General features: G+C 67.6%; 1 protein-coding gene across 2 annotated transcripts in view; it reads left to right on the forward strand.

Moving 5' to 3' along the window:
- Positions 1-25,817, forward strand: part of CHD3 (chromodomain helicase DNA binding protein 3) — a 91,417-nt gene that overhangs the window by 26,730 nt on the left and 38,870 nt on the right. For both annotated transcript variants that reach the window (XM_075489314.1, XM_075489315.1), the window contains 12 exons: positions 3,502-3,633; positions 4,882-4,981; positions 6,878-7,069; positions 8,959-9,159; positions 12,468-12,605; positions 13,509-13,630; positions 14,667-14,840; positions 15,755-15,896; positions 17,237-17,368; positions 20,991-21,108; positions 21,829-21,953; positions 24,349-24,580. In XM_075489314.1, coding sequence (XP_075345429.1) covers positions 3,502-3,633; positions 4,882-4,981; positions 6,878-7,069; positions 8,959-9,159; positions 12,468-12,605; positions 13,509-13,630; positions 14,667-14,840; positions 15,755-15,896; positions 17,237-17,368; positions 20,991-21,108; positions 21,829-21,953; positions 24,349-24,580 — 1,808 coding nt within the window. The remainder of the gene's footprint in view (positions 1-3,501; positions 3,634-4,881; positions 4,982-6,877; positions 7,070-8,958; positions 9,160-12,467; positions 12,606-13,508; positions 13,631-14,666; positions 14,841-15,754; positions 15,897-17,236; positions 17,369-20,990; positions 21,109-21,828; positions 21,954-24,348; positions 24,581-25,817) is intronic.

Consider the following 25,817-nt stretch of genomic DNA (forward strand, 5'->3'; position numbering starts at 1 on the left):
CCATGGGTGCCTCCCAGCACTGGGGGAACCCCTGCAGCCCCCCCAAATGGGGAGAGCCTGGGTGCCACCAGTGTATGGGGGGGGGATCGCCTGGGTGGGGTTTGGGGACACCAGTGGCACCCGTGGGGACGCTCTGGGAACCCTTGGGCCCTCTAAGGACACCCCCAGCACCCATGGGTGCCACACGGCTCCGGGGGACCCCCACAGCCCCCCCAAATTGGGAGGGGATGGGTGGCATCAGCAGGGGGGGCAAGGGAGCGCCTGGGTGGGGTTTGGGGACACTGCTGGCACCCGTGGGGATGCTCTGGACACCCTTGGGTCCTCTAAGGACACCCCCAGCACCCATGGGTGCCCCCCCCGCCCCGGGAGCAGTCGGGCACTGTCCCCAAGTGACCCCGTGTCCCTTCAGGCTGTCCCTGTGCCCCAGTGACCCCATTTCCTGTCTGTGTGTCCCTGTCCCCAGGTGACCTCCTGTCCCGGCCATGTGTCCCTGTCCTCACGTGACCCCATGTCCTGGCAGGGTGTCCCTGTCCCCAGGTGACCCCTCTCCTGTTTGTCCCTGTCCCCAGGTGACCCCGTGTCCTGTGTGTCCCTGTCCCCAAGTGACCCCATGTCCTGTCGGGGTGTCCCTGTCCCCAGGTGACCCTATGTCCCCTCCGTGTCCCCAGGTGACCCTGTGTCTTGGCCGTGTGTCCCTGTCCCCAAGTGACCCCATGTCCCATCCGTGTGTCCCTGTCCCCAGATGCTCCATGTCCCCTCCATGTGTCCCTGTCCCCAGGTGACCCCGTGTCCCCAGGTGACCCCGTGTCCCATCCGTGTGTCCCTGTCCCCAGGTGACCCCATGTCCCCAGGTGACCCCTGCGCTGGCGTGTCCCCAGTGTCTCCCTGATGGCAGCTGGTGATGCCGGTGACAGCGGGTGACCCCTGGTGGCACTTGGGTGCCTTCCACGTCCCCCACTGTCACCCACACCCTGGTGGCACGTGGCAACCCCCGCCTGGCCCTGCATTGCTCCTGGCTGTCCCCGTGTCCCTTGGGGTGCCCGGTGTCCCCATGGGTGCCTGCTGTCACCCGTGGGTGCCCAGTGTCCCCATAGGTGCCTGCTGTCACCCAGGGGGCTCTGTGTCCCCAGGGGTGCCCGGTGTCCCTGGGTGCCAGCTGTCCGCGGGTGCCTGGTGTCCCCCTGGGAGCCCAGTGTCCCCGCTGTTCCCGTTGTCCCTGCGGTGCCCAGTGTCCCCTGGATGCTTTTGTCCCCCTTGGGTGCCCGGTGTCCCCGCGATGCCTGTTGCCCACCGGTGTCAATTGTCCCCTGGGTGCCCACTGTCCCCGTGATGCTCGGTGTCCCCACAGTGCCCATTGTCCCCTGGGTGCCCAGTGTCCCCGTGATGCCCATTGTCCCCACAGTGCCCATTGTCCCCTGGGTGCCCAGTGTCCCCGTGATGCTCGGTGTCCCCACAGTGCCCATTGTCCCCTGGGTGCCCAGTGTCCCCATGATGCCCATTGTCCCCACAGTGCCCATTGTCCCCTGGGTGCCCACTGTCCCCGTGATGCTCGGTGTCCCCACAGTGCCCATTGTCCCCTGGGTGCCCAGTGTCCCCGTGATGCGCATTGTCCCCTGGGTGCCCGGTGTCCCCACAGTGCCCGGTGTCCCCGCAGTGCCCATTGTCCCCTGGATGCCCGTTGTCCCTGCAGTGTCCGGTGTCCCCATGATGCGTGGTGTCCCCTGGGTGCCCGGTGTCCCCGTGATGCCCATTGTCCCTGCAGTGCCCATTGTCCCCTGGGTGCCTGTTGTCCCTGTGATGCCTGGTGTCCCCTGGGTGCCTGTTGTCCCCATAGCGCCTGTTGTCCCCTGGGTGCCCATTCTCCCCTGGGTGCCTGTTGTCCCTGCAGTGTCTGGTGTCCCCATGATGCTTGGTGTCCCCTGGGTGCCCAGTGTCCCCTGGGTGCCCGGTGTCCCCGTGATGCCCATTGTCCCTGCAGTGCCCATTGTCCCCTGGGTGCTTGTTGTCCCTGTGATGCTTGGTGTCCCCTGGGTGCCCAGTGTCCCCATGATGCCCATTGTCCCCGCAGTGCCCGGTGTCCCCACAGTGCCCATTGTCCCCTGGGTGCCCGGTGTCCCTGCAGTGCCCATTGTCCCCTGGGTGCCCGGTGTCCCTGCAGTGTCCGGTGTCCCCATGATGCTTGGTGTCCCCTGGGTGCCTGGTGTCCCCTGGGTGCCCGGTGTCCCTGCAGTGTCCGGTGTCCCCATGATGCTTGTTGTCCCTGTGATGCTTGGTGTCCCCTGGGTGCCCATTGTCCCCATAGTGCCTGTTGTCTCCTGGGTGCCCAGTGTCCCCACAGTGCTCATTGTCCCCATGATTCCTGGTGTCCCCTGGGTGCCCAGTGTCCCCGTGATGCTCGGTGTCCCCACAGTGCCCATTGTCCCCTGGGTGCCCGTTGTCCCTGTGATGCCAGGTGTCCCCATGATGCCCATTGTCCCCTGGGTGCCCATTGTCCCTGCAGTGTCCGGTGTCCCCATGATGCTTGGTGTCCCCTGGCTGCCCGGTGTCCCCGTGATGCCCATTGTCCCTGCAGTGCCCATTGTCCCCTGGGTGCTTGTTGTCCCTGTGATGCTTGGTGTCCCCTGGGTGCCCAGTGTCCCCATGATGCCCATTGTCCCCGCAGTGCCCGGTGTCCCCACAGTGCCCATTGTCCCCTGGGTGCCCGGTGTCCCTGCAGTGCCCATTGTCCCCTGGGTGCCCGGTGTCCCTGCAGTGTCCGGTGTCCCCATGATGCTTGGTGTCCCCTGGGTGCCCGGTGTCCCCTGGGTGCCCGGTGTCCCTGCAGTGTCCGGTGTCCCCATGATGCTTGTTGTCCCTGTGATGCTTGGTGTCCCCTGGGTGCCCATTGTCCCCATAGTGCCTGTTGTCTCCTGGGTGCCCAGTGTCCCCACAGTGCTCATTGTCCCCATGATTCCTGGTGTCCCCTGGGTGCCCAGTGTCCCCGTGATGCTCGGTGTCCCCACAGTGCCCATTGTCCCCTGGGTGCCCGTTGTCCCTGTGATGCCAGGTGTCCCCATGATGCCCATTGTCCCCTGGGTGCCCATTGTCCCTGCAGTGTCCGGTGTCCCCATGATGCTTGGTGTCCCCTGGCTGCCCGGTGTCCCCGTGATGCCCATTGTCCCCTGGATGCCTGTTGTCCCCTGTGATGCCTGGTGTCCCCTGGGTGCCTGATGTCCCCGTGATGCCCGGTGTCCCTGTGATGCCCAGTGTCCCCGCAGTGCCCATTGTCCCCTGGGTGCCTGTTGTCCCCTGGGTGCCCAGTGTCCCCGCGATGACCGGTGTCCCCGTGATGCTCGATGTCCCGTGGGTGCCCATTGTCCCCGTGATGCCTGTTGTCCCCTGGGTGCCCGGTGTCCCTGCAGTGCCCGGTGTCCCCCGGGTGCCCATTGCCCCCCCCGGTGCCCGGTGTCCCCCGGGTGCCCGGTGCGGGGCGTGACGGCGTGGTGACGGCGTGCCGCGCAGCGTGGACCGGAAGGGGCAGTACCACTACCTGGTGAAGTGGCGGGACCTGCCCTACGACCAGGCCACCTGGGAGGAGGACGAGATGCCCATCCCCGACTACGACCTCCACAAGCTGGCCTACTGGAAGCACCGGTGAGGGACATGGGGACACGGGGGGACAGGGGGGGACACGGGGGGACGGGGGGGACATGGGGACATGCCTACTGGAAGCACCGGTGAGGGACATGGGGACACGGGGGGACAGGGGGGGACACGGGGGGACGGGGGGACGGGGGGGACATGGGGACATGCCTACTGGAAGCACCGGTGAGGGACATGGGGACACGGGGGGACAGGGGGGGACATGGGGACATGGGGGGACGGGGGGGACATGGGGACATGCCTACTGGAAGCACCAGTGAGGGACATGGGGACACGGGGGGACAGGGGGGGACATGGGGACATGCCTACTGGAAGCACCGGTGAGGGACATGGGGATGGGGGGGACAGGGGGGGACATGGGGACATGGGGGGACGGGGGGGACATGGGGGGACACGGGGACAGGTCTACTGGAAGCACTGGTGAGGGGCATGGGGGGACAGGGGGACGGGGGGGGGACATGGGGGGACATGGGGACATGGGACGTGCCTACTGCAAGCACCAGTGAGGCTGGGGGTACGGGGACACGGGGGGACACAGGGACACGGGGGACATGGGGACATGCCTACTGGCTGTGTGCCCCCGTGTCCCCATGAGTCCCCCGATGTCCTCACGCTGCCACGTGTCCCTGTGTTGTCCCCATGTCCTCGTGTCTGCACGCGTCCCCTGTCCCATCCACGTCCCTGTGTCCCCCCCATGTCCCTGTCCCCTCCCGGTGTCCCTGTGTCCCCTTCCGTGTCCCCATCCCTCCTGATGTCCCTGTGTCCCCCCCATGTCCCTGTCCCCTCCCGGTGTCCCTGTGTCCCCTTCCATGTCCCCGTCCCCTCCCGGTGTCCCTGTGTCCCCTTCCATGTCCCCATCCCTCCTGATGTCCCTGTGTCCCCCCCATGTCCCTGTCCCCTCCCATTGTCCCTGTGTCCCCTTCCATGTCCCCATCCCTCCTGATGTCCCTGTGTCCCCCCCATGTCCCTGTCCCCTCCCGGTGTCCCTGTGTCCCCCCCATGTCCCTGTCCCCTCCCGGTGTCCCTGTGTCCCCTTCCATGTCCCCATCCCTCCTGATGTCCCTCTGTCCCCCCCATGTCTTCATGTCCCTCCATGTCCCCGTGTCCCCCACGGTGTCCCTGTCTCCCTCTGTGTCCCCACGTCCCCCCATATTCCTGCATCCCCCTCGTATCCTGTCCCCCCCGGTGTCCCCATGTCCTTGTGTCCCCCCTGTGTCCCTGTCCCCGCCGTGTCCCCAGGGAGGTGTTCATGGGGGAGGACCCGGCCCAGCCCCGGCGCTACAAGAAGAAGAAGAAGGAGTCGCCGGGGGAGGGACCCCCCGACTCCCCCACCAACGACGTGAGTGCCCGGACCCCTGCGTCCCCCGAGAAGCTTGGGTGTCCCCGCACCCCTGGGTGTCCCCCCACCCCTCCCATTGGGCCCTTGAGTCCTCCGGACACCTGGGTCCCCCCCCAGATGCCTGGATCCCCCCCCATGGACCCTAGGGTCCCCTCCCCAGACCCCTGGGTGCCCCCCACAGACCCTGGGGTCCCCTGGAAGCCTGGGTCCCCCCCATGAATGCTTGGGTCCTCCCCCCCATGGACCCTTGGGTCCCCTCCCCAGACCCCTGGGTCCCCCTCATGGACCCTGGGGTCCCCTGGAAGCCTGGGTCCCCCCCATGAATGCTTGGGTCCCCCCCCATGGACCCTTGGGTCCCCTCCCCAGACCCCTGGGTCCCCCTCATGGACCCTGGGGTCCCCTGGATGCCTGGGTCCCCCCCTGGATGCCTGGGTCCCCCCCATGGACCCTGGGGTCCCCTCCCCAGACCCCTGGGTGCCCCCCACAGACCCTGGGGTCCCCTGGAAGCCTGGGTCCCCCCCATGAATGCTTGGGTCCCCCCCCCATGGACCCTTGGGTCCCCTCCCCAGACCCCTGGGTGCCCCTCATGGACCCTGGGGTCCCCTGGATGCCTGGGTCCCCCCCATGGACCCTTGGGTCCCCTCCCCAGACCCCTGGGTGCCCCCCACAGACCCTGGGGTCCCCTGGGTGCCTGGGTCCCCCCCATGGACCCTGGGGTCCCCTCCCCAGACCCCTGGGTGCCCCCCACGGACCCTGGGGTCCCCTCCCCAGACCCCTGGGTCCCCCAGCACCTCCACATCATTACTAACCCCTCTGGGGGGGGGGGGGTGTCCATGGGGGGGTTGGGCGGCCCTGACGCCTGGGTCCCCCACCCGCTGACACCCTTCCCCACCCCCTGACACCCTTCCCCACCCCCTGACGCCCTTCCCCACCCCCTGACACCGTTCCCCATCCCCTGACACCCTTCCCCACCCGCTGACACCCTTCCCCATCCCCTGATACCCTTCCCCACCCCCTGACGCCCTTCCCCATCCCCTGACGCCCTTCCCCATCCCCTGACGCCCTTCCCCACCCGCTGACACCCTTCCCCATCCCCTGACGCCCTTCCCCACCCCCTGACACCGTTCCCCATCCCCTGACACCCTTCCCCACCCCCTGACGCCCTTCCCCACCCCCTGACGCCCTTCCCCACCCGCTGACACCCTTCCCCACCCGCTGACACCCTTCCCCATCCCCTGACGCCCTTCCCCATCCCCTGACACCCTTCCCCACCCGCTGACACCCTTCCCCATCCCCTGACGCCCTTCCCCACCCGCTGACACCCTTCCCCATCCCCTGACGCCCTTCCCCATCCCCTGACACCCTTCCCCACCCGCTGACACCCTTCCCCATCCCCTGACGCCCTTCCCCATCCCCTGACGCCCTTCCCCATCCCCTGACGCCCTTCCCCACCCGCTGACACCCTTCCCCATCCCCTGACGCCCTTCCCCACCCCCTGACACCGTTCCCCATCCCCTGACACCCTTCCCCACCCCCTGACGCCCTTCCCCACCCCCTGACGCCCTTCCCCATCCCCTGACGCCCTTCCCCACCCGCTGACACCCTTCCCCACCCGCTGACACCCTTCCCCATCCCCTGACGCCCTTCCCCATCCCCTGACACCGTTCCCCACCCGCTGACACCCTTCCCCATCCCCTGACGCCCTTCCCCACCCGCTGACACCCTTCCCCATCCCCTGATACCCTTCCCCCCCCCGACGCCCTTCCCCACCCGCTGACACCCTTCCCCATCCCCTGATACCCTTCCCCACCCCCGACACCCTTCCCCACCCCCAACACCCTTCCCCACCTGCTGATGCCCTTCCCCACCCGCTGACGCCCTTCCCCACCCCGGCAGCCGACGGTGAAGTACGAGACGCAGCCGCGGTTCATCACGGCGACGGGCGGCACCCTGCACCTCTACCAGCTGGAGGGGCTGAACTGGCTGCGCTTCTCCTGGGCCCAGAGCACCGACACCATCCTGGCCGACGAGATGGGGCTGGGCAAGACCATCCAGACCATCGTCTTCCTCTACTCCCTCTACAAGGAGGTGAGGGCGCTCTCGCCTGGCCCTGGTGTCACCCGCCTGGCCCTGGTGTCACCCGCCTGGCCCCTGGTGTCACCCGCCTGGCCCCTGGTGTTTCCTGCTTGGCCCTGGTGTCACCCACCTGGCCCCTGGTGTCACCCACATGGCCCCTGGTGTCTCCCCCTTGGCCCCTGTGTCACCTATGTGCTTCATGGTGTCACCCACCTGGCCCCTGGTGTCACCTGCTTGGCCCCTGGTGTCACCCACCTGGCCCCTGGTGTCACCTGCCTGGCCCTGGTGTCACCCACCTGGCCCCTGGTGTTTCCTACTTGGCCCTGGTGTCACCCACATGGCCCCTGGTGTCACCTGCCTGGCCCCTGGTGTTTCCTACTTGGCCCTGGTGTCACCCATGTGGCCCTCGGTGTCACCAGCCTGGCCCCTGTGTCACCTATGTGCTTCATGGTGTCACCCATGTGGCCCCTGGTGTCACCTGCCTGGCCCTGGTGTCACCCACCTAGCCGTGGTGTCTCTCCCTTGGCCCCTGTGTCACCTATGTGCTTCATGGTGTCACCCACCTGGCCCCTGGTGTCACCTGCCTGGCCCTGGTGTCACCCACCTGGCCCCTGGTGTTTCCTACTTGGCCCTGGTGTCACCCACGTGACCCCCGGTGTCACTCACCTGGCCCCTGTGTCACCTATGTGCTTCATGGTGTCACCCATGTGGCCCTGGTGTCACCCACGTGGCCCCTGGTGTTTCCTACTTGGCCCTGGTGTCACCCATGTGGCCCTCGGTGTCACCAGCCTGGCCCCTGTGTCACCTATGTGCTTCATGGTGTCACCTGCCTGGCCCCGGTGTCACTCACCTGGCCCTTGTGCCACCTATGTGCTTCATGGTGTCACCCACGTGGCCCCTGGTGTCACCTGCCTGGCCCTGGTGTCACCCACGTGACCCCCAGTGTCACTCACCTGGCCCCTGTGTCACCTATGTGCTTCATGGTGTCACCCATGTGGCCCTGGTGTCACCCACGTGGCCCCTGGTGTTTCCTACTTGGCCCTGGTGTCACCCATGTGGCCCTCGGTGTCACCAGCCTGGCCCCTGTGTCACCTATGTGCTTCATGGTGTCACCTGCCTGGCCCCGGTGTCACTCACCTGGCCCTTGTGCCACCTATGTGCTTCATGGTGTCACCCACGTGGCCCCTGGTGTCACCTGCCTGGCCCTGGTGTCACCCACGTGACCCCCAGTGTCACTCACCTGGCCCCTGTGTCACCTATGTGCTTCATGGTGTCACCCATGTGGCCCTGGTGTCACCCATGTGGCCCCTGGTGTCACCTGCCTGGTCCCTGGTGTCACCCACCTGGCCCTGGTGTTTCCTACTTGGCCCTGGTGTCACCCACATAGCCCTGGTGTCACCCACGTGGCCCCCGGTGTCACTCACCTGGCCCCTGTGTCACCTATGTGCTTCACGGTGTCACCCACCTGGCCCTGGTGCCTCCCCCTTGGTCCCCATGTCACCCGCCTGGCCCCTGGTGTCACCAGCCTGGCGCCTGTGTCACCTACCTCCTTCATGGTGTCACCTGCGTGGCCCCTGGTGTCACTTGCCTGGCCTTGGTGTCTCCCCCTTGGCCCCTGGTGTCACCCGCCCGGCCCTGGTGTCACCTACCTGGCCCCGATGTCACCTTCTTGGCCCCCGGTGTCACCCACCCGGTCCTGCTATCTCCCACCTGGTCCCGGCGTCACCCACCTGGCCCACGCCGTCCCCGTGTCCCCCAAGGACTCCATCCCACGCCGTCCCCGTGTCCCCCAAGGACCCTGTCCCGTGCCCCCCCCCCCGCCCATCCCCCTTGTGTCACACTGTCCCCACGTCCCCCAAGGGCCCCGTCCCCGTGTCCCCGTGTGACGCGCTGTCCCCCAGGGCCACACCAAGGGCCCGTTCCTCGTCAGCGCCCCGCTCTCCACCATCATCAACTGGGAGCGGGAGTTCCAGATGTGGGCCCCCGCCTTCTACGTCGTCACCTACACCGGGGACAAGGACAGCCGGGCCATCATCCGCGAGAACGAGTTCTCCTTCGATGACAACGCCATGAAGGGGGGCAAGAAGGCCTTCAAGATGAAGGTGAGCGCCACGCCGGGCTCCCCTCGGCGCCGGGGGGGGGGCTGCGCCTCTTGGGGGGTGGGGGGTGGGGGCTGCACCCGGACGCCTGGGTCCCTCTTAGGGTGGGGGGGCTGTACCGGTCCCTTTTGGGGTGAGGGGGGGCTGCACCCGGACGCCTGGGTCCCTTTTGGGGTGATGGGGGGCTGCACCCGGACACCTGGGTCCCTTTTAGGGTGGGGGGGCTGCACCCAGACACCTGGGTCCTTCTTAGGGTGGGGGGGCTGTACCAGTCCCTTTTGGGGTGACGGGGGCTGCACCCGGACGCCTGGGTCCCTTTTAGGGTGGGGGGGCTGCACCCAGACACCTGGGTCCTTCTTAGGGTGGGGGGGCTGTACCGGTCCCTTTTGGGGTGACAGGGGGCTGCACCCGGACGCCTGGGTCCCTTTTAGGGTGGGGGTCTGTACCCAGACACCTGGGTCCCTTTTGGGGTGAGGGGGGGCTGCACCCGGACGCCTGGGTCCCTTTTGGGGTGAGGGGGCTGTACTGGTCCCTTTTGGGGTGAGGGGGGCTGCACCCGGACGCCTGGGTCCCTTTTGGGGTGAGGGGGCTGTACCGGTCCCTTTTGGGGTGAGGGGGGGCTGCACCCGGACGCCTGGGTCCCTTTTGGGGTGAGGGGGCTGTACCGGTCCCTTTTGGGGTGATGGGGGGCTGCACCCGGACACCTGGGTCCCTTTTAGGGTGGGGGGGCTGCACCCAGACACCTGGGTCCCTCTTAGGGTGGGGGGGCTGTACCGGTCCCTTTTGGGGTGACAGGGGGCTGCACCCGGATGCCTGGGTCCCTTTTGGGGTGATGGGGGGCTGCACCCGTATTCCTGGGTCCCTTTTAGGGTGGGGGGGCTGCACCCAGACACCTGGGTCCTTCTTAGGGTGGGGGGGCTGTACCGGTCCCTTTTGGGGTGAGGGGGGGCTGCACCCGGACGCCTGGGTCCCTCTTAGGGTGGGGGGGCTGTACCGGTCCCTTTTGGGGTGAGGGGGGGCTGCACCCGGACACCTGGGTCCCTTTTAGGGTGGGGGGGCTGTACCCAGACACCTGGGTCCTTCTTAGGGTGGGGGGCTGCACCCGGGCACCTGGGTCCCTTTTGGGGTGACAGGGGGCTGCACCCGGATGCCTGGGTCCCTTTTAGGGTGGGGGGGCTGCACCCAGACACCTGGGTCCCTCTTAGGGTGGGGGGGCTGTACCGGTCCCTTTTGGGGTGAGGGGGGGCTGCACCCGGACGCCTGGGTCCCTTTTGGGGTGATGGGGGGCTGCACCCGGGCACCTGGGTCCCTTTTGGGGTGGGGGGGCTGCACCCGGGCACCTGGGTCCCTTTTGGGGTGATGGGGGGCTGCACCCGGACACCTGGGTCCCTTTTAGGGTGGGGGGGCTGCACCCAGACACCTGGGTCCTTCTTAGGGTGGGGGGGCTGTACCGGTCCCTTTTGGGGTGAGGGGGGGCTGCACCCGGACGCCTGGGTCCCTTTTAGGGTGGGGGGGCTGTACCGGTCCCTTTTGGGGTGAGGGGGGGCTGCACCCGGACGCGTGGGTCCCTTTTAGGGTGGGGGGGCTGCACCTGGATGCCTGGGTCCCTTTTAGGGTGGGGGTCTGTACCCAGACACCTGGGTCCCTTTTGGGGTGAGGGGGGGCTGCACCCGGATACCTGGGTCCCTTTTAGGGTGGGGGGGCTGCACCCGGACGCCTGGGTCCCTTTTGGGGTGATGGGGGGCTGCACCCGGGCACCTGGGTCCCTTTTGGGGTGGGGGGGCTGCACCCGGACACCTGGGTCCCTTTTTCGGGGTGGGGGCTGCACCCGGGCACCTGGGTCCCTTTTGGGGTGAGGGGGGGCTGCACCCGGACACCTGGGACCCTCTTAGGGTGGGGGGGCTGTACCCAGATACCTGGGTCCCTTTTGGGGTGAGGGGGGGCTGCACCCGGATGCCTGGGTCCCTTTTGGGGGGGGGGGGGGCTGCACCCAGACACCTGGAACCCTTTTAGGGTGACAGGGGGCTGCACCCGGACAACTGGGACCCTCTTAGGGTGGGGGGGCTGCACCCATATTCCTGGGTCCCTTTTGGGGTGAGGGGGGGCTGCACCCGGATGCCTGGGTCCCTTTTGGGGTGATGGGGGGCTGTACCCAGACACCTGGGTCCCTTTTGGGGTGAGGGGGGGCTGCACCCGGGCACCTGGGTCCCTTTTGGGGTGATGGGGGGCTGCACCCGGACACCTGGGACCCTCTTAGGCTGGGGGGGGCTGCACCCAGATACCTGGGTCCCTTTTGGGGTGACAGGGGGCTGCACCCGGACGCCTGGGTCCCTTTTAGGGTGGGGGGCTGCACCCGTATTCCTGGGTCCCTTTTGGGGTGATGGGGGGCTGCACCCGGGCACCTGGGTCCCTTTTGGGGTGATGGGGGGCTGCACCCAGACACCTGGGACCCTCTTAGGGTGGGGGGGTTGCACCCGGGCACCTGGGTCCCTTTTGGGGGGTGGGGGGTGACCCGGACTCCTGGGTTCCCAGGGGGTTGGGGTGCTGGGGGTCACCCGGACACTGGGGTGCCAGGGGGGTCGGGGTACCCTGGTGGCCTGACATGGGAGTCCTGGGGGGGTCAGGGTGCTGGGGGGTTGGGGTGCCCCGACACTGGGGTCCCAGGAGATGTTGGGGTGCCAGCGGTTTGGGGTGTCGGGGGGTCAGGGTGTCGGGGTGCCCCTCATGCCAGGCTCTCGGGGGGGGGATCAGGGTGTACAGAAGTGGGGGTGCAGGGGTTTGGGGTGCCCCAGCCGCTGGGGTCCCAGGTGGGATCGGGCAGGGGGGGTGCAGGGGGTTGGGGTGCCCCGGCCTCCGGAGTCCTGGGGGGGATTGGGGTGGCAGGGGGTGGGGGTGCAGGGGGTTGGGGTGCCCCGGCCGCTGGGGTCCCAGGGGGGATCAGGGTGCTGCGGTAGCCAGATGCTGGGGTCCCAGGTGCTCAGGGTGCCCCAGACGGCGGGGTCCCGAGGGAAATTGGGGTGCTGGGGTGGCCAGATGCCAGGGATCCTGCTGGGGTGAGGATGCGGGGGGGGGGTCGGGGTGCTGGGGGGGGGTTGGGGTGGCGGGGGGTCTGGGTGCCCCAGATGCCAGGGTCCCAGGAGGGATGGGGGTGCTGGGGGTGGCCAGATGCCAGGGGCTCGAGGTGCCCCGTCCGCCAGGACCCCAGGCTGGGGGGGGGGGTGGGGGGGTGGGGGATCGGGGCGGCGGATGGTTGGTGGTGCAGGGTCTCGGGGTCCCACGGGGGGACCCATGGGTGCTGACGGTCGCGGCAGCGGGAGGCGCAGGTGAAGTTCCACGTGCTGCTGACCTCCTACGAGCTGATCACCATCGACCAGGCGGCGCTGGGCTCCATCCGCTGGGCCTGCCTGGTGGTGGACGAGGCCCACCGCCTCAAGAACAACCAGTCCAAGGTGCCCGGGGGCCCCTGGGGACGCGGGAGGGGCCGGGCGCATGGGTCCCCAGGGTGGGGGGCACCCAGATGCCTGGGGCCACTGGGAAGGGTGCCTGGACGCCTGGGTCCCCAGGGTGGGGGGCACCGGGATGCCCGGGTCCCTGGGGAGGGGGGCACCCAGACGCCTGGGTCCCTTGGGAGGGTGCCCACATGCCTGGGTCCCCAGGGTGGGGGGCACCCAGATGCCTGGGTCCCTGGGGAGGGGGGCACCTAGATGTCTGGGTCCCTGGGGAGTGTGCCCAGATGCCTGGGTCCCCGGGGTGGGGGGCACCCAGATGCATGGGGCCACTGGGAAGGGTGCCCAGATGCCTGGGTCCCCAGGGTGGGGGGCACCCAGATGCCTGGGTCCCTGGGGAGGGGGGCACCTAGATGTCTGGGTCCCCAGGGTGGGGGGCACCCAGATGCCTGGGTCCCTGGGGAGGGGGGCACCCAGATGCCTGGGGCCACTGGGAAGGGTGCCTGGATGCCTGGGTCCCCAGGGTGGGGGGCACCGGGATGCCCGGGTCCCTGGGGAGGGGGGCACTGGGATGCCTGGGTCCCCAGGGTGGGGGGCACCCAGATGCCTGGGTCCCATGGGAGGGTGCCCGGATGCCTGGGTGCTGTTGGGGTGGGTGGGCGGGGGGGGGGGGGGGGGGTGTTGTTCCCTGGACGCTGGGGTCCGTGGGTGCTGTGGGAGGGTGGGGGGTGCTCCCGGATCTGTGAGTCCTGGGGGTGGTGGGGTCCATGGGTGCCCTGGGGGGGCGTGGAGGGGGTTGCTCCCAGGCGCTGGGGTCCGTGGGTGCCACAGGTGGGATTAGGGGGGGGTCACTCCTGGACGCTGGGGTCCACGGGTGACACCCCCCCCCTCCCCCCCCCCCTCCAGTTTTTTCGGGTGCTGAACGGTTACAAGATCGAGCACAAGCTGCTGCTGACGGGGACCCCGCTGCAGAACAACCTGGAGGAGCTCTTCCACCTCCTCAACTTCCTCACCCCCGAGCGCTTCAAGTATGTCCCCTGACGTCCCCTCGTGTCCCCCTGTGTCCCCTCCTGTCCCCTCCCCTGGGCTCCCCCTGTCCCCCCCTCCCGTCCCCCCCTCCTGTCCCCCCCCCTGCATCCTCCTGCATCCACCCGCATCCCTCTGTCACTGGTGTGTTCCTGCTGCTCCTGCATCCCCCCCCCCCCCCCCGTCCCCCTGTCCCCCCTAGTGTCCCCTAGTGTCCCCTCCCCTCCCTCAGGGTCCCCCCCATCCCTTCCCATGTCCCCGTGCCCCTGCGCCCCACCACGTCATGGCTGTCCCCGTGTCCCCCCACGTCACGACTGTTACCGTACCCCCACGTGTCACTGCTGTCCCTGCATCTCTGTGTCCCCCCCATGTCACGACTGTCCCCACATCTCCCATCCCATGGCCCTTCCTGTGTCCCTCCATGTCACAACCGTCCCTGTGTCCCCCCATGTCATGGCCGTCCCCCTGTCCCCATGTCCCTTCACCCCACCATTCGTGGCTGTCCTGCGTCCCCCCCGTGTCACTGCTGTCCCCGTGTCCCTGCACCCCCCCATGTCACAGCTGTCCCCACATCTCCCTTCCCATGGCCGTCCCTCTGTCCCTCCGTGTCACAACCGTCCCCGCATCCGCCATGTCGTGGCTGTCCCCGTGTCCCCCCACGTCATGGCCGTCCCCGTGTCCCCCCATGTCATGGCCATCCTTGCGTCCCCCTGTCCCCATGTCTCCCCATGTCATGGCTGTCCCCACATCCCTGTCCCCCCACACCCCCCCATGTCACCGCTACCCCCACATCTCCATGTCCCCCCCATGTCACGACTGTCCCCACGTCCCCCATCCCACAGCCATCCCTGTGTCCCTCCATGTCACAACTGTCCCCACGTGCCCCATGCCGTGACCACCCCCATGTCCCCGTGCCCCTTCACCCCACCACGTCGTGGCTGTCCCCGTATCTCCCCACATCACGGCCATCTATGTCCCCGTCCCCGTGTCCCTGTGCCGCCCCCCATGTCACATTGTCCCCGTGTGTCCCCCCCCCAGCAACCTGGAGGGCTTCTTGGAGGAGTTTGCCGACATCTCCAAGGAGGACCAGATCAAGAAGCTCCACGACCTCCTGGGTCCCCACATGCTGCGGCGCCTCAAGGCCGACGTCTTCAAGAACATGCCGGCCAAGACCGAGCTCATCGTCCGCGTCGAGCTCAGCCCCATGCAGAAGTACGCTGGGGTCCCCGGGGTGCTTGGGTCCCCCCGACACCGGGGTCCCCTGGGAGGGGGGGTGGTGAGACCCCCAGAACGCCTGGGTCCATGGGAGAGGGGTGCACCCAGACATTGGGTCCGTGGGAGTGGGTGTTGGTGGAGCTCAGCCCCGTGCAGACGTACGCCGGGGTCCCCTGGGTGCTTGGGTCCCCCCGACGCCGGGGTCCCCTGGGTGCTGGGGTCCCCCAGATGCCTGTGTCCCCCAGGAGGGGAGGCACCCGGACACCGGGGTCCCCAGGGATGGGGCGCACCTGGGTGCTTGGGTCCTTGGGAGAGGGGTGCACCCAGACATTGGGTCCGTGGGAGTGGGTGTTGGTGGAGCTCAGCCCCATGCAGACATACGCCGGGGTCCCCTGGGTGCTGGGGTCCCCCCGACACCGGGGTCCCCTGGGTGCTGGGGTCCCCCCAACGCCGGGGTCCCCTGGGAGGGGGGGGGGGGTGGTGGTGAGACCCCCAGAACGCCTGGGTCCACGGGAGAGGGGTGCACCCAGACGTTGGGTCCATGGGAGTGGGTGTTGGTGGAGCTCAGCCCCATGCAGACGTACGCCGGGGTCCCCTGGGTGCTGGGGTCCCCCAGATGCTGGGGTCCCCTGGGTGCTGGGGTCCCCCAGATGCCTGTGTCCCCCAGGAGGGGAGGCACCCGGACACCGGGGTCCCCAGGGATGGGGCGCACCTGGGTGCTTGGGTCCTTGGGAGAGGGGTGCACCCAGACATTGGGTCCGTGGGAGTGGGTGTTGGTGGAGCTCAGCCCCGTGCAGACGTACGCCGGGGTCCCCTGGGTGCTGGGGTCCCCCCGACACTGGGGTCCCCTGGAAGGGGGGGAGGAGTGGTGAGACCCCCAGAACGCCTGGGTCCCACCCACCTCCCCGTAGGAAGTACTACAAGTACATCCTGACGCGCAACTTCGAGGCGTTGAACTCGCGGGGCGGCGGGAACCAGGTGTCGCTGCTCAACATCATGATGGACCTGAAGAAGTGCTGCAACCACCCCTACCTCTTCCCCGTCGCTGCCATGGTGGGGGCCGTGGGGACGCCGGGAGGGGGTGGAGGGACAGGGGGTGGAGGGACGTGGAGGGGACGTGGGGACGTGGAGGGATGTAGGGGGGATAGGGGGACGTGGGACGCGGTGGGACGCGGGGACGTGGTGGGACACGTGGGCGTGGAGGGGTTGGAGGATGTGGAGGGGATAGAGGGATGTGGGGTGGAGGGACGTGGAGGGGACATGGGGACACGGAGGGGTTGGAGGAGGGGGATGGACATGGGGACATGGAAGGGACATGGGGACATGGAGGGGTTGGAGGGGGGATAGAGGGACATGGGGACAGGGAAGGGACATGGGGACATGGGTTGGAAGGGAGAATAGAGGGACATGGGGACAGGGAAGGGACATGGGGACACGGAGGGGTTGGAGGGGGAATAGAGGGACATGGGGACAGGGAAGGGACATGGGGACATGGAGGGGTTGGGGGGAATAGAGGGACATGGGGACAGGGAAGGGACATGGGGACACGGAGGGGTTGGAGAGGGGATAGAGGGACATGGGGACAGGGAAGGGACATGGGGACACGGAGGGGTTGGAGGAGGGGGATGGACATGGGGACAGGGAAGGGACATGGGGACATGGGTTGGAAGGGAGAATAGAGGGACATGGGGACACGGAGGGGTTGGGGGGGGATGGACATGGGGACAGGGAAGGGACATGGGGACACGGAGGGGTTGGGGGGGGATGGACATGGGGACAGGGAAAGGACATGGGGACACGGAGGGGTTGGAGGGACATGGGGCAGAGGAACATGGGGTGGAGGAACACGGAAGCGTGGTGGGACATGGTGGGGACGTGGTAGGACATGGGGACACGGAGAGGTTGGAGGGATGTGGAGGGGATAGGGGGACGTGGGGGACGTGGTGGGACATGGGGACGTGGAGGGGTTGGAGGGACATGGGACAAAGGGACATGGGGTGGAGGAACACGGAGGGGACAGGAGGACGTGGGGGGGACATGGAGAGGTTGGAGGACGCGGAGGGGATAGAGGGACGTGGGGTGGAGGGACATGGAGGGACACAGAGGGACGTGGTGGGACATGGGGACATGGAGCGAGGGGACAGAGGGACATGGGGACATGGGTTGGAGGGACATGGTGGGATATGGAGGACATGGGACACGGGGACACAAGGTGGAGGGACCCGGTGGGGACAGAGGGACACGGGACACAGCGGGGACCCGGGCTGGAGTCACATGCAGGGGACGCAGAGGGGACAGAGGCAAGCGGGCTGGGGGACACAGAGGGACGCGGGGTGGAGGTTGGGGACCGTCGGGGACACCGGGGGCCAGCGAGGTGACGTCCCCGTCCCCAGGAGTCCCCGAAGCTGCCGAGCGGCGCCTACGAGGGGGGGGCCCTGATCAAGGCCTCGGGGAAGCTGCTGCTGCTGCAGAAGATGCTGCGGAAGCTGAAGGAGCAGAACCACCGGGTGCTCATCTTCTCCCAGGTGGGGCGGCCGGGACCCCCAGGGACCCCCCCAGGGACCCCCCCCAGGGACCCCCCCCAGGGACACCCCAGCACCCCCCCAGCACCCACAGCCCCCCCCCGGGGCACCTATGGCCCCCCAGAGCCACCGGGTGCTCATCTTCTCCCAGGTGGGGGGGGACCAGGACCCCCCCAGCACCCACAGCCCCCCTGGGGCACCTACAGCCCCCCAGAGCCACCGGGTGCTCATCATCTCCCAGGTGGGGCGGCCGGGACCCCCAGGGACCCCCACAGCACCCACAGCCCCCCGGGGCCACCGGGTGCTCATCTTCTCCCAGGTGGGGTGCCCGGGACCCCCAGGGACCCCCCCCAGGAACCCCCCAGCACCCACAGCCCCCCCCGGGGCACCTACAGCCCCCCAGAGCCACCGGGTGCTCATCTTCTCCCAGGTGGGGCGGCCGGGACCCCCAGGGACCCCTCCCAGGGACCCCCCCCAGGGACCCCACAGCACCCCCACAGCACCCACAGCCCCCCCCCGGGGCACCTACAGCCCCCCGGAGCCACCGGGTGCTCATCTTCTCCCAGGTGGGGCGGCTGGGACCCCCAGGGACCCCCCCCCTGGGACCCCTCCCAGGGACCCCCCCAGGGACCCCCCAGCACTCCCCCAGCACCCACAGCCCCCCCCGGGGCACCTACAGCCCCCCCGAGCCACCGGGTGCTCATCTTCTCCCAGGTGGGGGGGGACCAGGACCCCCACAGCACCCACAGCCCCCCCGGGGCACCTACAGCCCCCCGGAGCCACCAGGTGCTCATCTTCTCCCAGGTGGGGCGGCCGGGACCCCCAGGGACCCCCCCCCCAGGGACCCCCCAGCACCCCCACAGCACCCACAGCCCCCCCCCCGGGGCACCTATGGCCCCCCAGAGCCACCGGGTGCTCATCTTCTCCCAGGTGGGGGGGGACCAGGACCCCCCCAGCACCCACAGCCCCCCTGGGGCACCTACAGCCCCCCAGAGCCACCGGGTGCTCATCATCTCCCAGGTGGGGCGGCCGGGACCCCCAGGGACCCCCACAGCACCCACAGCCCCCCGGGGCCACCGGGTGCTCATCTTCTCCCAGGTGGGGTGCCCGGGACCCCCAGGGACCCCCCCCAGGAACCCCCCAGCACCCACAGCCCCCCCCGGGGCACCTACAGCCCCCCAGAGCCACCGGGTGCTCATCTTCTCCCAGGTGGGGCGGCCGGGACCCCCAGGGACCCCTCCCAGGGACCCCCCCCAGGGACCCCACAGCACCCCCACAGCACCCACAGCCCCCCCCCGGGGCACCTACAGCCCCCCGGAGCCACCGGGTGCTCATCTTCTCCCGGGGGTGGGGACCAGGACCCCCCCCCCCCGAGACACCCAGCCCCCAAACCCAGCACCCCTGGGTGCTCCCAGTCTGACCAGTGCTGGTACCAGCATCCCCGGTTAATCCCAGTCTGACCAGTGCCCATCCCAGCCCCTCTGGGTGCTCCCAGTCTGACCAATACTGGGTGCCCCCAGCACCCATAGGTGCTCCCAGTCTAACCAGTGCTGATCCCAGCATCCCTGGGTCCTCCCAGTGTAACCAGAACCAGGTATCCCCGGCACCCCTGGGTGCTCCCAGTCTGACCAGCACCCATCCCAGTGTCACTGGGCGCTCCCAGTATAACCAGTGCCTGTCCTAGCCCCGCTGTGTGCTCCTGGTCTGACTGGTACTGGGTGCCCCCAGCACCCCTGGGTGCACCCAGTGTAACCAGTGCCTGTTCCAGCTCCCCTGGGTCCTCCCAGTCTGACCAGTGCCAGTCCCAGCCCCACCAGGTCCTCCCAGTCTAACCAGTACTGCCTGCCCCCTGCAGCCTTGGGTGCTCCCAGTCTGACCAATGCCCATCCCACCCCCCCTAGGTGCTCCCAGTCTAACCAGTGCCTGTTCCAGCTCCCCTGGGTGCTCCCAGTGTAACCAGTACCAGGTGCCCGCAGCACCCCTGAGTACTCCCAATCTAACCAGTACCAGCTGCCCCCAGAAACCCTGGCTGCTCCCAGTCTGACCAGTGCCAGTCCCAGTGTCACTGGGTGCTCCCAGTATAACCAGTGCCTGTCCTAGCCCCACTGTGTGCTCCTGGTCTGACTGGTGCTGGGTGCCCCCAGCACCCCTGGGTGCTCCCAGTGTAACCAGTGCCTGTCCCAGCACTCCTAGGAGCTCCCAGTCTGACCAGTACCAGCTGCCCCCCGCACCCCTGGGTGCTCCCAGTCTAACCAGTGCCTGTTCCAGCTCCCCTGGGTGCTCCCAGTGTAACCAGTACTGGCTGCCCCCAGCACCCTTGGGTGCTCCCAGTCTGACCAGTGCCCATCCGAACCCCCTGGGTCCTCCCAGTCCAACCAGTACCAGCTGTCCCCCACACCCCTGGGTGCTCCCAGTCTAACCAGTGCCTGTTCCAGCTCCCCTGGGTGCTCCCAGTCTAACCAGTACCAGCTGCCCCCAGCACTCTTGGGTGCTCCCAGTCTGACCAGTGCCCATCCCAGTACCCCTGGTTGCTCCCAGTCTGACCAATGCCCATCCAAACCCCCTGGGTCCTCCCAGTCTGACCAGTACCAGCTGCCCCCCGCACCCCTGGGTGCTCCCAGTCTGACCAGTGCCCATCCGAACCCCCTGGGTGCTCCCAGTGTAACCAGTACCAGCTGTCCCCCGCACCCCTGGGTGCTCCCAGTCTGACCAGTGCCCATCCCAGTACCCTTGGGTGCTCCCAGTTTGACCAGTGCCCATCCGAACCCCCTGGGTCCTCCCAGTCTGACCAGTACCAGCTGCCCCCCACACCTTTGGGTGCTCCCAGTCTGACCAGCGCCCATCCCAGTACCCTTGGGTGCTCCCAGTCTGACCAGTGCCCATCCGAACCCCCTGGGTCCTCCCAGTCTGACCAGTACCAGCTGCCCCCTGCACCCTTGGGTGTTCCCAGTCTGACCAGTGCCCATCCGAACCCCCTGGGTCCTCCCAGTCTGACCAGTACCAGCTGTCCCCCGCACCCCTGGGTGCTCCCAGTCTGACCAGTGCCCATCCCAACCCCCTGGGTCCTCCCAGTCTGACCAGTACCAGCGGCCCCCTGCACCCTTGGGTGCTCCCAGTCTGACCAGTGCCCATCCCAGTACCCTTGGGTGCTCCCAGTCTGACCAGTGCCCATCCGAACCCCCTGGGTCCTCCCAGTCTGACCAGTACCAGCTGACCCCCGCACCCTTGGGTGCTCCCAGTCTGACCAGTGCCCATCCCAGTACCCTTGGGTGCTCCCAGTCTGACCAGTGCCCATCCGAACCCCCTGGGTCCTCCCAGTCTGACCAGTACCAGCTGCCCCCCGCACCCTTGGGTGCTCCCAGTCTGACCAGTGCCCATCCCAGTACCCCTGGTTGCTCCCAGTCTGACCAGTGCCCATCTGAACCCCCTGGGTCCTCCCAGTCCGACCAGTACCAGCTGCCCCCCGCACCCTTGGATGCTCCCAGTCTGACCAGTGCCCATCCAAACCCCCTGGGTGCTCCCAGTCTAACCAGTGCCCATCCGAACCCCCTGGGTCCTCCCAGTCTGACCAGTACCAGCTGCCCCCCGCACCTCTGGGTGCTCCCAGTCTAACCAGTGCCCGCAGATGACGAAGATGCTGGACCTGCTGGAGGATTTCCTGGACTACGAGGGCTACAAGTACGAGCGCATCGACGGGGGCATCACGGGGGCCCTGCGCCAGGAGGCCATCGACCGCTTCAACGGTAGGACCCCGGCGTCCGGGGGCACCCAGGTGGTCGGGGTGGGGGGGCACCCAGGGGTCCGGGGGCACCCAGGTGTCCGGAGGGGACCCGGGTGGTCAGGGGGACCGAGGTGTTGGGGACACCCGGGTGGTCAGGGGGACTTCGGTGGTCAGGGGGACCCAGATGTTTGGGGGGGCACCCAGGTGTTTGGGGGGGGCACCCAGGTGTTTGCAAGGGCACCCAGGTGTTTTGGGGGGGACCCAGGTGTTTGGGGGGACACCCAGGTGTTTGGGGGGGACACCCACGTGTCTGGGGGGGCCCAAGTGTCCTGGGGACCCAAACGTCTGGGCCCTGCACCCCTCCCCAGGCAGGATGGGGGGGACCCCCCACCCCCCCCCAGGGTGTTTTGGGGTGGGGGCAATTTTCCTGGGTGCAGCAGTGCTGGGGGTGGGGGGGATAAGACGGGGGTTTGGGGGGTCCTGGGTTTTGGGGGGCAGCACTGGGAAACTGGGGGGTCCCAGGTTTGGGGGGGGCCAGCCCCCCATGCTGACACTGGGGTGGGACAGCGCCAGGGAGTTTGGGGGGTCCTGGGTTTGGGGGGGCAGCACCGGGGAACTGGGGGGGTCCTGGGTTTGGGGGGGCCAGCCCCCCATGCTGACACGGGGCGGGGGCAGCGCTGGGGGGGTTGGAGGGTCCCGGGTTTGGGGGGGCCGGCCCCCCCCGCTGACGCCGGGGGGGCAGCGCCGGGGGCGCAGCAGTTCTGCTTCCTGCTGTCGACGCGGGCTGGGGGCCTCGGCATCAACCTGGCCACCGCCGACACCGTCGTCATCTTCGACTCCGACTGGAACCCCCACAACGACATCCAGGTCCGTCACCCGCCCGGCACCCTGTCACCCAGCCAGCACCCTGTCACCCACCTGGCGTCACCCACCCGGCCCCCTGTCACCCTCCCGGTGTCACCCACCCAGCACCCTGTCACCCACCCGGCGTCACCCACCTGGCACCCTGTTACCCACCCCATGCCCTGTCACCCACCCGGTGTCACCCACCCAGCACCCTGTCACCTACCCCATGCCCTGTCACCCACCTGGCACCCTGTCACCCACCCCATGCCCTGTCACCCTCCCGGTGTCACCCACCCGGCATCACCCACCCGGCACCCTGTCACCCACCCAGCACCCTGTCACCCACCCAGCGTCACCCACCCCGTGCCCTGTCACCCACCTGGTGTCACCCACCCAGCACCCTGTCACCCACCCCATGCCCTGTCACCCACCCGGCGTCACCCACCCGGCACTCTGTCACCCACCCCATGCCCTGTCACCCTCCCGGCATCACCTACCCAACACCCTGTCACCCACCCAGTGTCACCCACCCAGCACCCTGTCACCCACCCCATGCCCTGTCACCCACCCCATGCCCTGTCACCCACCCAGCGTCACTCACCCAGCACCCTGTCACCTATCCAGCATCACCCACTTGGCACCCTGTCACCCACCCAGCATCATCCACCCCAGCACCCTGTCACCCACCTGATGTCAGCTGCCCGGCACCCTGTCACCCGCCTAGCACCCTGTCACCCACCCCAGCGCCCTGTCAGCCGCTTGGCATCGTCTGCCTGGCACCCTGTCATGCACCCAGTGTCACCCTGTCACCCACCCGCTGTCACCCACCCCACACCCTGTCACTTGCCCAGCATCTCCCACCCAGCACCCTGTCACCCGCCCTACCACCCATCCTGATACCCTGTCCCCACCCCTCCCCCTGTTTCTCCCGCCCTGTCCCTGTCCCCTCACTGTGTCCCTGTCCCCCACTGCCACCACGGCCCCCACCACTGTGTCCCTGCTCTGACGGGTCCCCCACCCTGTCCCCTACCACCCTGTCCCCACTCTTGACGGGTCCCCCGCCGTGTCTCCCACCGCCATGTCCCTGCTCTGACGTGTCCCCCATGGCCTTGGCCCGGCTCTGATGTTCCCCTCACCATGTCCACCACCACCATGTCCCTGCTGACATCTCCCACCACCATGTCCCTGCTCTGATGTTCCCCTCACCACATGTGCCACCACCATGTCCCTGCTCTGATGTTCCCTTCACCATGTCCACCACCACCATGTCCCTGCTGACACCTCCTACCGCCATGTCCCTGCTCTGATGTTCCCCTCACCGTGTCCCCCACCACCATGTCCCTGCTGACACCTCCCACCACCATGTTCCTGCTCTGATGTTCCCCTCACCATGTCCACCACCGCCATGTCCCTCCTGACATCTCCCGCCACCATGTCCCTGCTCTGATGTTCCCCTCACCACATCTGCCACCACCATGTCCCTGCTCTGACGTGTCCCCTGTGGCCTTGGCCCTGCTCTGATGTTCCCCTCACCATGTCCACCACCACCATGTCCCTGCTGACACCTCCTACCGCCATGTCCCTGCTCTGATGTTCCCCTCACCGTGTCCACCACCACCATGTCCCTGCTGACACCTCCTACCGCCATGTCCCTGCTCTGATGTTCCCCTCACCATGTCCCCCACCACCATGTCCCTGCTGACACCTCCCACCACCATGTCCCTGCTCTGATGTTCCCTTCACCATGTCCACCACCACCATGTCCCTGCTGACACCTCCTACCGCCATGTCCCTGCTCTGATGTTCCCCTCACCGTGTCCCCCACCACCATGTCCCTGCTGACGTCTCCCGCCACCATGTCCCTGCTCTGATGTTCCCCTCACCATGTCCACCACCACCATGTCCCTGCTCTGATGTTCCCCTCACCACATCTGCCACCACCATGTCCCTGCTCTGACGTGTCCCCTGTGGCCTTGGCCCTGCTCTGATGTTCCCCTCACCATGTCCACCACCACCATGTCCCTGCTGACACCTCCTACCGCCATGTCCCTGCTCTGATGTTCCCCTCACCGTGTCCACCACCACCATGTCCCTGCTGACACCTCCTACCGCCATGTCCCTGCTCTGATGTTCCCCTCACCGTGTCCACCACCACCATGTCCCTGCTGACACCTCCTACCGCCATGTCCCTGCTCTGATGTTCCCCTCACCATGTCCCCCACCACCATGTCCCTGCTGACACCTCCCACCACCATGTCCCTGCTCTGATGTTCCCCTCACCATGTCCCCCACCACAATGTCCCTACTGATGTCCCCCCATCCTGTCATCCCCCCCCACCTTCCCTGCCCTGACGTGTCCCCCATCTCCACATCCCTTCTCCGACACGTCCCTGCTGACGCGTCCCTGTCCCCACAGGCCTTCAGCCGGGCGCACCGCATCGGCCAGGCCAACAAGGTGATGATCTACCGGTTTGTCACGCGCGCATCGGTGGAGGAACGCATCACGCAGGTGGCCAAGCGCAAGATGATGCTGACGCACTTGGTGGTGCGCCCGGGGCTGGGCTCCAAGGCCGGCTCCATGTCCAAGCAGGAGCTTGATGACATCCTCAAATTTGGCACTGAGGAGCTCTTCAAGGATGAGAATGAGGGTCAGTGCCCGATGGGGTTGGGGATGGGTGGGACATGGTGTGCCGGGCTTTGGGGGGGGATGTGAGAGGTCGTGGTGGGACGTGGGAGGCCATGGTGGACTGTGACTGGGCTTGCAAAGCCATGATGGGATGTGCAAGGTCACGATGGGGCTGTGACGGGTCACGCAGAGCCCATGGTGGGATGTGCAAGGTCATGATGGGCCGTGCAAAGCTGTAGTGGGACGATTGAGGTCGTGATGGGATATGTGAGGACGTGGCAGGACACGCGAGGCCATGACAGGACACGCGAGGCCGTGAAACGTTATGCAAACCCACAGTGGAACGTGCAAGGTCGTAATGAGCTCGTAGTGGGACGTGTGGGGCCATGATGGGGCCATGGTGGGATGTGTGAGGCCACGGTGGAACACATGAGGTCGTGACGGGACTGTGACAGGTCATGAAGAACCCTGGCGGGACAAGCAAGAACATGATGGGGCCATGATGGGGTCCGTGAGGCTGTGGTGGGACGCGTGGGGCCACGATGGGACACGTGAGGCTATGACAGAAGGTGTGAGGCCGTGATGGGGTGTGAGAGGCTGTGACAGGGCTGTGATGGGACACGTGAGGTGGTGACCAGGTGTGTGAGGCCGTGCCATGCTGTACCAGACTGTGGCACTCCCTGTCAGTGTGACAGGCCATGCCAGGCCACTCTGGGCCCTGTTGGGCCACATCAGGCTATGCTGGGCCGTGTCAGGCTGTGTTGGGTTGTGCCAGGCCATGTTGGGCCATGTTGGGGCATGCCAGGCTGTGTTGGGCCATGTTGGACCATGTTGAGCCACGTCAGGACATACTGGGTCGTGTTGGACCATATTGGGCCGCACTGGACCGTGTTGGACCACCATATTGGACTGTGTTAGGCCACGTTGGGCCATGTTGGTCTATGTCAGGTTGTATTGGGCCACTTTGGGTCACGCTGGGCTGTCTTGGGCCCTGTCAGGCCATGTTGAGCCGTGTTGGGCTGTGCTGGACCATGTTGGGTCATGCTGGGGCATACTAGGTCACATCAGGCCGTGTTGGGCCATGTTGGGCTGTGTAAGGCCATGTTGGACCATGTTGGTCCATGTTGGGCCACGTTGGACTGTGCTGGGCCATGTCAGGCCGTGTTGGGCTGTACTGGGCTGTGCTGGACCATGTTGGGCCATGCTGGGCCATACTGGGTCATATCAGGCCATGTGGGGCCATGTTGGACCATGTTGGG

This window comes from Mycteria americana, unplaced genomic scaffold, assembly GCF_035582795.1.
Source record: "Mycteria americana isolate JAX WOST 10 ecotype Jacksonville Zoo and Gardens unplaced genomic scaffold, USCA_MyAme_1.0 Scaffold_124, whole genome shotgun sequence".
Lineage (NCBI taxonomy): Eukaryota > Metazoa > Chordata > Aves > Ciconiiformes > Ciconiidae > Mycteria > Mycteria americana.